Source organism: Lycorma delicatula, chromosome 9 (genome assembly GCF_047948215.1).
Source record: "Lycorma delicatula isolate Av1 chromosome 9, ASM4794821v1, whole genome shotgun sequence".
NCBI classification, from domain to species: Eukaryota; Metazoa; Arthropoda; class Insecta; order Hemiptera; family Fulgoridae; genus Lycorma; species Lycorma delicatula.
In genome coordinates, this window is record NC_134463.1 from 22,060,668 (window position 1) to 22,073,365 (window position 12,698).

The 12,698-nt window shown below is 28.9% G+C and overlaps 1 protein-coding gene across 2 annotated transcripts in view; it reads left to right on the top strand.

The window, feature by feature from the left end:
• The window catches only part of wake (ankyrin repeat and fibronectin type III domain containing protein wide awake), a 302,255-nt gene that overhangs the window by 225,045 nt on the left and 64,512 nt on the right, over positions 1-12,698 (top strand). For both annotated transcript variants that reach the window (XM_075374448.1, XM_075374446.1), the window contains exon 3: positions 2,709-2,787. In XM_075374448.1, coding sequence (XP_075230563.1) covers positions 2,709-2,787 — 79 coding nt within the window. The remainder of the gene's footprint in view (positions 1-2,708; positions 2,788-12,698) is intronic.

Genomic DNA, 12,698 nt, shown 5'->3' on the forward strand with positions numbered 1-12,698 from the left:
CTGAATGGAATATCGATCTTCCTACATCCAAGGCCATTCATCAGTGGGATACAACTTTAAGAGAGACTAAAAGCTTGGATTTACAAACTGGAAATCATCCAAAAGTTTCAATTAGTGGCAAGACTATGAATCGTGTACATGGTGCATTCACTGCCAGTCCTGGAAAGTCGATTTGGCAGGCTAGTCACTGCAAATTCCTCATTCTACTGTTCACAGTATTGTTCATAAGCTGCTCCAAAGAATACAGGTTACAACTCCTTCATCACATTAAACCAAATCACCACCCTCTACGATATCAATTTGCTGCAGAAGTAATGCTCTGTGTCGAAAACAATCCTAATTATCTTGATACATTGTTATTTGGTGATGAGGCAGGAAAGTTAAAAGACATATTTATCGAATTTGGGGTACTGAAAATTCCCATACAGTTATCAAAAATGAAACGGATTACTGAAAATCAATGTCTGATTAGGACACAAAAATGACATGATCGGTCTGTTTTTTCATGGAGCCGATTGTAACACGACACATGTATCTTGATATGCTTGAGAATTTTCCTGTTCCTCAGATTCCTGCAGGCTTCATTTTCCAAATAGATGATGCTCCACCACACTTTCGTCAAAGTGTTACCATGTTTTCAAAAAACACTTTCCCCGGATGTTGAATTGGACAAGGAGGTCCAACTGCATGGCCACCTATATCTCCAGATATCACTCCTTTCGACTTTTTTGCTTGGGGATTTATTAAAAGTTGTGTGTACCAAAGAAAAGTTTGAAATCTGGCTGATTTAAAACTGAGAATTTTGGAAGCTGTTGGTCTTAGAATGCCGCAGATGCAACTAAACACCTGGCAAGAGTTAGATTATCTTCTAGACATCTGCCAAGCTACAAAAGATGCACACATTGAACTTAACTATCTACTAAAACCCTGACCAGTTGCTGTGTTTATAAAATAAAAAAATAAAAAATTAAATTATATTAACTGGTTCTCTTAATATGAGCTGTTACTTTTGGATACCTTTAGCCTGAATACCTTGTAACATAACACTGTTTCAATTCAGCGGGCAAAATCATTTTTTATCACTACTTAATCAAACTCTCTTCGTTTTATTTGCTGTAGGTCACAAAACTGTGTATCTGCTCCCTGTAGATAAACTTAGACAATCGGAGAATTTTCACTATCTTATTTTTTCAGTAATTTTTTCTAGCGTTTATCTTTGTATTTAATTCTGCTGTTTGAGTATTTTAAATCCTCTCTCTTTTTAGTTGTCTTTTACATTTCATTTCTTCTAGTTCCTACAACCCTCTTCCAATCCTAATTACCATCGTCTTTTCTCTGTCTAACTCGCCCACATTTTTTTTTTATTGCATCATTCAATTTCAAAAACATTTTCATAATTTTCCCAGATTTATCAATATCTGCGTAAACTTTTATTTTGCAGTCTGAGAATAATATATCAAATAATACCCATTCACTAGTTTAGTCATTATTAAATTAAACAACACATGTAAAATGCATTATTTAATCTCATTCTTTATCCTGCATTAAACAATATAATCTCTTGTCATCTACCATTACTCAATTTTCACATTGCTTTCATTTTGTTTTCTGCCACTCTTGTACTTCTTAATCCTTCAATATTAACTTTCTTTCTATTGTCATTGAATTTGTTACATCAAAAAGTACCACCATCCCCTTTTTAAACTTTTATTTCTGATGTTTTCCTATAACCTGCCTTGCTGCAAATATTTCACCTACCATAAACTACCAAGTTAAAAACCCTCTTGCTAACAGCATGGTTTTCCAGCCAAAAGCGACATTTGATTATGTAGGAACCAAAAGATTTTTCATTACATTCATCATAGGCCATTAACAAGTCTGAGACAAATACTATAAAGCAACAATTTATGAACTTATTTCTGTCAAGAACAAATTTCTTTATATAGTACCTCAACTAAATCCATTAGGTGTATTATTGAATGTAATTAAACTGTGTTAAAAATGTGTTATAACATGATTAGAGTAAATTTATTTTTGAAATTGCTAGTTTCATTATAAAAAGGAGGTTCATAGTAATTGAAGTTGCAAAGTTGGTGTAAATATCAGCAACCACAACCATGTTTAATGAATTGTTTGCTGTAGATCATCGACGTTACATGATACCAAATGCAGTTTCCGTAATGCTGTTGATATTTATTATTTATTTTAACTACAGCAATCAACTTTACTTAAACCTATTTTTTTTTTAAGTAAATATTCCAAAAATATTCCTTTCACAGTATACTTTTGTAATCTTTAATGACAAAACAATATTGCTTTTATGGGTCCATAATTCAGTTATATTTGCACTATAAATCAATTCAAATGCAACAAATTTATAACTTTTTATACTTTTTTTTATTAAGAAATCAATTTTCATAACTATTATGTTAAAGCTTACAACAGAAATCTTTTTCAAAAACTGTAGAAAAAACTCTTCCCAAAAAAAAAGGCAGTTAATTTTGTGTTATTACTCCACCTTATGCTTAAACAGATTTTTCCATTAAAAGCTAAACTGATGGCAGTAGTAGCACAGTGGGATATAGTATCTATATGAAGCTAAGTAATCAGAAATCTGTACAAGTAATTAATTGATCTAATAATATTGTTTGTTTTTTTTTTTTTACTCAAACATTTTATTGATTCATTTTTATCTTATATTGTTTCAGCATTATTCGCAGCAGTTGAACATGGTCACACTGATAAAGCAAGAGCTATATTAGAATCAACTGACGTTGATGTAAACAGGTAATTAAAAGTACATTAATTCTTAATTTTATATAATTTTAATATTTCAATTACAGTAATGGAATAATTAGTATATCTTTAAAATCATCTCTTCAAACTGATGAATTGTAGTTGATATAGAGTATGAAATATTATATAAAAAACCATATATAATGTAATTTCTATTACAACTATTATTCACTAAGGTATGGTGAATTACTGAAAAAAGTAAACTAAAAATAACTATTAAACTATTTTTTTTATTAAAGTTAACAGTTCAATACAATATTTCTGAATTTTTCCAGTATTTGCGTTGACCTTAAATATAAAGAAATATAATAAAACATTATTTTCATCCATACTTGTAACGCGTTTCTTTACACAAGAAGAATAACGTTCTTCTTAAAAGTATTGTAGATTAATTTTTTAAAGTATTAAACTTTTAAAAATTTACACAATTAAAACCCTTAATTTAAGTATTCTGTCTTAACATATTAAAACACTCACCTAAAATCACTTCAAATGGAGGTACAAACTATTTTCACTCTGATAATACAATTAAACAAAATATAATTTTTTTTTTCCATAAAACAAAAAAAGATCAGTTCTATAGGTTGAAGCAGTAAAAAATATATAAAACTTAGAGACTACTTCTGAAGCCTTTAAACAGACTATGTTTAAAACTGTTTCCAACATGGTAATGTCTCATTTACACAAAAATAATTTCTAAAATTTCAAGTTGATAGGCTGAAAAATTAAAAAAATCTCAATAGTTAATAAGTCCAAGAGTCTTTTACTCTTTTCCAATTTATAAATAAACTTGACTTTTAGAAATAGGTTTTTTTTTTAATTTAAAAAAAATATATATATCAGTGATGTTGTTTGCATTACGTTATTATAAAATTATAAACTTGATTCAATTCCCTTTTAGATCCAGTATCCTTCAGTATCTACCCATTCCTCACCCATTTTTGTTCAAAATGATAATAGTATCAACTAATGCTATTATTATCAGTCTGAACTAATTGAGTGAACTGAATTAATTCATAAAACTAGTAGTCAAGCTACAGCTTCAAAATTTCATGTTACAGGCTTTACCTACATCTATTAATCATAATTTTCATATATTACATCAACACATATATTATAAGTGATATATATATAATATTATGATATAATGTAATAAAATATATAATTATATTACAATACAATATTGTATAATAAATTACTTTACATGTAATACATTATATAATGTACATAATACGAGGTCTGTAAATAAAGTAATGAGACTAGTTTTATTTGGCAACCAAAGTGGCAACAGTGTAAAGTTACTAGTAAACATATGGTTATATGAACAGCTCATTTATACTAAGTATTAATATTTGTAGTCTATTGTTGCCACGCAAACAAACTTTTTGTGAAATGAATTTTTGTTGTGCGTTATAAAAGTGAGTGATACTAATTATGAGCAACGTTATGCAATCAAAACTCTGTGAGAATGCTACTGAAACTTTTTCAAAATTGAAAATATGGAGATGACACTCTGTCACAAGCTCAAGTTTTTAGGTGATTTAAAGCATTTTCAGATGGCTGGGAATCAGTTGCAGATGATCCACGCTCTGGAAGACCGTTAATGTTAAAAAGTGATGACGCTGTTGAGCGAATCAGAGACTTGATATGCTACGACCGGCGATTAACTGTCAGAATGATTGCAGAACATTTGAGTTTGAACCATACCACAGTCCATCAAATTTTGACAAACGAATTGGACATGAAAAACGTTTGTGCAAAATTGGTCCCAAAAAACCTCACTGTTGAACAGAAAAACAATAGGATTAAGTGTGCCACAATCTTCTACGGCGAATTGAAAATGATCCTGATTTTCTAAAAAATTTAATTACAGGTGATGAATCTTGAATATTTGAGTACGACCCAGAAACAAAACATTTGAAGTGTGTCACTCCTTACTATAGAGCAAGAAGTGACACACTTCAAACTCACCACATCCCAAAAAAGCAAAAATGAGCAAATCAAAAATCAAAACTATGCTAATTTGTTTCTTCAATAGTAATGGGATTGTCCATACAGAGTTTTTGCCTACAGGACAGACTGTAAATCAATATGTTTACCAAGAAGTGTTTAAAAGACTGTAGAAAAGAGTTGCCCGCATGAGACCAGCCATTAAAGACAACTGGACGTTGCATCATGACAATGCCCTTGTCACACTGTATTCTCAGTTAATGAGTTTTTGGCGAAGAAAAACATTCCTGTAGTTTCTCAACCACCTTATTCACCTGACTTGAGTCTCTGCGACTTTTTCCTGTTTCCGTGTTTTAAAAAAACACCTCAAATGATACCATTTTGGAACAGTAGAAAACAAAAAAACCGACCATCTGAAGGATATTCCAGTTTCTGAGTTCCAACACTGCTATGAAGAGAGGGAAAATCATTTGAAGCGTTGCATGGCTTCCCAAAGAAACTAAATTGTAAATAAAAAGATTTTCTGAACCAGTCTCGTTACTTTATTTACAGAGCTCATATGTATTTATTGTATGTTACAATATATATATGTATACGAAAATTATGATCAATAGATTATAGGTAAAACCTACAATATAAAATTTATATATTTATTTATAAATTTAAGCAATAAATTTTCTTAAATTTTTTTTCTCATGTCACTGGCAACTATAAGACCAAATTTCATAGGTAATTCCTAGCTGATTTCCTTTTCTTTCAACCCTTCTTTATTTTCAAATAATGTCATTCCTTCCTTTCTTCCAACCATTCTTTATTTCTACACTCTATGGTTTCTTTCTAAAAACCTTCACAAGCGTGCATCTTCTTCCGAAATGTATTTCTGACCCTTATTTATGTTGGATTTATACCTACAATCACAAGAACTTTCTCCTGCGTGAACTATTTAATGTTCATTTTGGTTCTATCACTCTCTCAAAAATCCTCTTCATTAATCTATTTTGATCCATTCTAGCCAATTTTACATAAAAAAACCAATCTTCTTTTTCAAACATCAACTGTGAATCTGTCTATACGGAAGAAGAGTTCTTCATTCTTCTGTAACCTCCAGCCCTCATCAGTTTACCGTGGTGCAAGTATCTTTCTTAGTACTTTCCTTTCAGCCAACTCCAATTTATCAGTCTCTCCTCGATTTAGAGTTACACACTCTCTAGCACATAGCACTGCAGACCTAACAACTGGGGCATAATGTCGAATCATTCCCATCCTTGATATCTTCTTTTTATTATAAGGCATAGGCCTTCTGCAGTTTATTTATTCTAGTGTTATTTGCCTCTCTAACCCATTTGGTTGTATTACTTCACCAAGATATTTGAATTTCCCCATCTTCCTAATTCTGCCAAGGTTTGTTACTAAATAATTTTTTCAATGTGTAATGTTCATCATGTACTCAGTTTTATCAATTGCTACCTTTAGAGCTGTTTTTTCAGCCATTTCCATCAAGATCTTCAATGTTACCTCTGCCGTTTATGTGCCCTCTGTTAGGATTGCTAGATCATTTGCAAAAGTGATTCAATCTGTGTTCAGATTTTCTTTAGCATATCCTAATCTAACTTTTCCAATTTTCTTTTCTTTGTAGATTTTCCTCCATTCCCTAATGACTTTTACCAAGACCACATTGAAAAGAAGCAGGGATAGGCCATCTCCTTACCTTACACCTGTCTGAATGCTGAATGGTTGCAAAATTTTTCCTTTGAACTTAATTTTTGATATTGTTCTCATTAGGGTTAGCCTTACAAGGTTGAATGTTTTCTCATCAGCGCCAAATTCTCTGAATATGTTAAACAGTGGTGTTCTGTCAATGGAATCATATGCCATTATAAAATCCACAAAGACAATCACTACATTTTTGCCTGCAACATTATATTTTCTAATTACCGGTTTCAGGTTAAAAATCTGTTCAGCACAAGATCTATATTTCCCTAACCCCCTTGATATGTAGGATACTGCAAAAACTAGTTATTGTAAATTAATATGGTAAGTTTAACTTATCTAATTGCCATGTTTTGATGGTTTACATTTCATATAATATTATATATATATATATACATTATAATTATATTTAAAAATGTTTTGTTAATCTTATTTATAATTAAATACTTCTTAAAGTGCTTTGTACATTCATAAAGGAGAAATACATAACTTAATATGAAATAAAAAAAAGTTTAAGATAGGTAGGTGCCAGAAATTACTAATTTCCTACATCCAATGTATTTAGTTCTAGGAATTTAAGTTGAAGATTGTGTTTTCTTTTTTATTTCTTTTGTTTTTTTTTTTTTTATTTTTATTTTTAATGTTGGTTTAAGCTATAACTTTTAAAAAAAGCTGTTTGATAATTAGTTACAAGAGTTCATAAACTTGAGTAGTACCAACCTTAACATAAAAACAAAGTTTGTCCTTTATACTGTCAACATAAAAAATTCATTTTAGACTTTCTGCTCTATGTATAATATTTATTAAAATTAACTTGGCAAAACTTCATCCCCCTTGAGTTTAATGAACAGCAATTTTTATATTTAAAAATAAAAAGTTATTCATAAAACATTGTGTTATATTTTAGCTATATTCCTGTTTCTTTCTCAAATATATGCTAGTAAAACGTAATATTTAATGAAATAATTAATCATCTTTAAATCTTGATTTTATTTATTTATTTAGTCATTGGTATACTTCAAAACAAATTTAATTACAGTGCATCTACACACACAATACACATATATAATATATATATACTTATATAAGATCATAATAATAATATAATCTTACAACTAATATAAAAAAATTACTAGAATTACTATCTTGTATCTTGAACAGAGGATTTTCTTCAAGCAATAACATTACAAGATAAAAATTAAAAATAAACAAAAAAAAGAAAATGTTATACATAAAATATTAGGTATAATAATACGCTGTAATTCAGCTCAGTACAGCATATTGGTTTAACTTTTGATAATATGTAAAGATCGTGTTTAAAAATTCATTGATATTATAGTCAAAAATATTTATTTCTGTACAAATTTCAAATATTAATAAACATATATCAAGTTCTCTTAGTTCTTCCTAAAAAAAAGAATACAAAATATCAAATTCCTCTAATAAAATTCAGCAGAAGTTTGAACCACGACCATAGTAACCTGTTCAGGTTCCAATTAATTTTATAAAACTAGAATATTTCACTCATGTGAATTGCTTGCAGTAAGAGAGACAGAAATAGAAAGAGAGGGAGGGAGTGAGAGAGAGAATGGTTGACAGAATACTGGACAGACACTCATTCTTGCATTATGCATCTAGGTATACATTAAGGGTGAATCAGTAGTTCTTTATAGCCTCATCCTGATCTGTTAGTAAAGATATATTTTTACCCAATTAGAAAACAATTTTACAATCAGGTACAGGATTGTTTGATAATCTGGTATGCATACACAAACACACACACATAATGATTATTTAATTTGTTTTTACATTATTTCCTCAGTCTTTTGTTACTGCTATAATACTGAAAACATTTTGACACATAAAGGTAGAAGTGGTACAAGTTAGACTTGCTTTATCTAAGAGTAACAGTGATCATTATATATCCAGTCTGTATGAGAAAAGAAAGAACAGAATAAAGATTGTCATTTGTTGCATTAAATATAACCTGCACTTCAATGGGGTTGGTATAAAACTGCATTGCAGTATATGTATTTCATTGAAGAAGGCAGTATGAAACCATTTCAATTTTCAAATTCCCTAGTTATTGTGGTATGAGACCTTATTATTCTTGAGGACAGCTATGCGACTCATGTCAGATTACCTACAGCCATTACAGTTATGACAGTAATATGTGTTTTATATATATGTGTGTGTATGTATGTGTTATTCTAAAGATAGTATGTAATTCTTAAGAATAAAAAACATCTCTTGCATACTAGCTAAACAGGTAAAAGAATTGTAAAATAATTTTTCATTGTCTCCTTCACTGACTAAATATACTGTTACATATCAGTACTGTCCTACCAACCAAAATTCAGATTTTCTACAAATGATACCTTCACTTTTGTTTACTATAAGAACTGGTTGTATAGTGAACATCATGACTTCTGAGGGTATGTAGTCCAGGTGAAAAAATATGTTGCAGAAAAAAGTGACTGGGACATTTGTTGTAAAATAAATTAATATATCCCTTTATGTTCCTAAATAATGTACTTGTATTATATCCACTGCCTTAGTGAAATAGAAAAATAATATATATATTTAAATATGAGAATGTTTATATATGAAATTTTAAATATATATATATATATATATATATATATATATATATAATATATATAAATTTAAAATCTATTTTTAAATTGTCTATATTTTCCTCTGTACTAATTAATTCAAAACGAAAACAAAATTCAGTAATCCACCATAGTAGAGAACCAAATAAGAGCTCTTACCATATTTTTTCATTTTTATTGTTCTCCCTTTCGAGGAATTCCTCATCATCGGTTGATTAAAATTAAAATGTCAAAATTACACATTAAAATACCAAGTTATTAATTGTGGCTAGCCTCTAAGACAATGCTGTATTTAGTGGCTAGCCACAAAGATGTTTAAAAGATTTTAATTATTTGACTACACATATTTTATATATGTAATATCTTGGTATTTTAATGTGTAATTTTGAAATTTTCATTTTAATCAACCGATGATGAAGAATTCCTTGAAATCGCCATTAATACATAAGGGAAAATAATAAAAGTGAAAAAATAAGCTAAGAGCTCTTATTTGGTTCTCTACTATGGTGGATTACTGAATTCTGTTTTTGCTTTTGAATAAATATATATATATATATATATTTGAGGATCATCATCCTATACATAGACACAGTCTGTTTTGGCAGTCATTTTTGCTGAGGCCTTCCTCAACTCTTCCTTCCATCTGGCCTGTAATTTATTAAATTCATTGATATGCACTCAGCCACAATTATTTTTAGGTGAAGTAATCTAGTTTACCTAGCTGTTACCAAAGTTTTTTTTATTAACAGCTAACAAATGGATAAGCCAAAAAAAATTGCTTAACTCCAAAATCATATTCTTGCTAAGAAATCATTCTTCATTAATGTTATTGGTCAGTATGACCAAACATTTTCTAGATAAAATTTAAAATAACCATTACCATCTATTTCGAAAGCAAGTCATTTTTTGAAATTGTTTGTATAAAAATTAAGATTAAACACTTTATTTTCTTTCAGGTTAATTAATAGCAATGATGAATTTTTATTGTTTTTTTATTTGTTATTTTTTTATCAGCTCATATGGATTTTATTTATGTAGTACAATTTTTATGAGAAAATATTTATTACTATATTCTTGCTTAGTATCTAATTGAATTTGTATGTAAAATAACGCCTACATGCATGATCAATATATGCAAAATATTGTATCAGTATACTTAAACAGAGTATCCCCCCTCATACCACAAAATCCAATTTAATCACAAGGCAACTTATTTCAATTAAAAACTGAAATATTATGTGTTTGTTTAAAATTATGTTCGTTTTCAAAGTTAATTTTCTAATGAATATTAATTTTTCGTTCAGTTTAATAAAACAATTTTCAATATTTCTACATTTTATTCACTAAACTTTGTTTTTTACAGTGAAAAAAGAGAAAAACTTTTCTTGAGAATCATCGTAAAAAGTTTCATAAATTTTTACATGACTGTAACCTGAGTAGAGTTATCAAAACAACTCCATAAAACATCCTAGGTCAACTTTCCAGCACTGCTTTTATAACATTTCTTGCTAGATATACATACAAACATAAAATACTTATAATATAGTACATAGAACACACAAATTTAAACGTAATGTCATTAAGTTTAACTAATGAAATAAATATCATCCGTACAATTGTTTTGATCTAAATAAAAAGGTTTAAATATTCCTTATGCTTTCTAGAAATGAAATTGACCTTGGAATATGTTTATTTTGTTTATTTTTGCTTTCTTTCTTTAATTTCCCCTCCACCATCTTCTTATCATTTCAATATAATAACTAGTTGGCAGCTGTCCATCTTAATCTATCATAAGCCATTTGCTTCATTGACTCATAATTGTCAGCTCCAGGATCTCTGGTGATTTGCATTAAAAATTGTAGCAAAGGCCTACTCCTATTCTATTGTCCATGTATTATTCCATCAAGACTATTAACCATAAAATAATTAAGTTTTTAAGTTTATTTAAAAAACTATGTTAATTCCATTCTCTGAACTACATTGTTATTCATTACTCTTTCTATAGAATAATCTGCCATGATTTCCTTCGATGCCATATTTCAAATGCCTCCCAAGATCAACATTTCAGGGACATTAAGAGCAGCAATTCAAATATAGCTCTTATTAGTTTTCTTTTCATACTCAAATTGAGACTTCAAAGCAATTAACTACCTCTTATTATGCAATATGACCTTGACTTTCCCAGTTCACTGTCTCTCATCTCCCCATATGTTTCTCATCCTCAGTGAAAAATCCTCAAACTTCCAGATACTTAAATCTTTGTACTTGTTTGAGAACTTAGAAATTCATAAGTACACAAAAAAAAAAAAACAGGATTTGTTTAACAGCACTTCCTTATATTTAATTATAATTATTATAAATTATTCTTATGGCTTTTTGAAAAGTTATTACCTCAATCCATTGTAGAGGAACATATTGATCTCCCTTTCTTGCCACTGCTGCTAGCTATGATTTCTGCAGCCTCCTATACTACCTTCCTCACAAATATACTGATCATAATTTCCTTTAAAATTAATCAATAAGAAGAAGTAACACATCATTTAAACAGAGAAGGAAAATTGCATTTAAATACACATCTGCATATATTTGTATTTGTATTCATTGGCAAGTTAATCATGACTTTCATAATCTTATTATTTTAATTGGAATCTATAAGTTTTTACTAACAGTATTATTGTAGACATCTTTAATTGTAGTTATTCATACCAATTTGTTTTTTAAATGCATTCTGAGTGAGTAAATACAAAAAAAGAAAATGTTTTTCTGAAGAAGATAGCAGAACGTCCTGTAAATATTTCAAGTTGAGATTTCATTCACAATAATTATTTAGTGATTAATTTGATTAATAGCTATTGTGTTTCTCTCTGAATTATCTTAATCTGTCTTTAAATTTGTGATCATTATTAAATATTTGTTAAGCATTTTGAGGTACTTCAAAAAAATGAGTGAACAGATTACAAAAATGGGTTATCATAAATATTTGTTTGATACTAGTACTTATGACTCATGATTTTTACAAACATTTGATTATTTCTACATATTATATTTACAATTGAAAATTGAATTGTAGTAAAATGTTATCTTAGACTGCTTGCCTTCTGTCTCATTGAATCTTCTTGATGCTGCATTCTATAGATCCCCTTAAATAATAATTTATACTGTAGGAGCAATTTATGTTTTCTAAACCAATGTGTTTGTTGAGTGTGTATGTGTGTGATGGTTTATTTTGTACTGGTTTTGTTCAGGAATCCACATTAATTGAGGTTTTTTAAATCAGTGAGCAATTTTCTTAGAATATTTTTGTATTTATGTTGGCATGGTATATTTTTATTTTGTTTTGATTTAATTAAACTAGTAAAACATTATTTCTTGTATTATTTTATTATTATTGTGTCTGTATAATCAGGAATTACAATCACAAACTACTCAAATCTTGCTGAGTACAAATATGTCCTTGTGTAGTATTTTATAACAAAGATGATTCCATCAACTCAACTCAAACGAGTCATCCCATTATTCTTATCTAATAGAGTGATTAAAATACTTATTACTATAGATGCTTTTCCACAGACATAGAATGAATGACAACTGTTTCTCTTTTGTACAAGCAAAAAGATCTGCTTAATA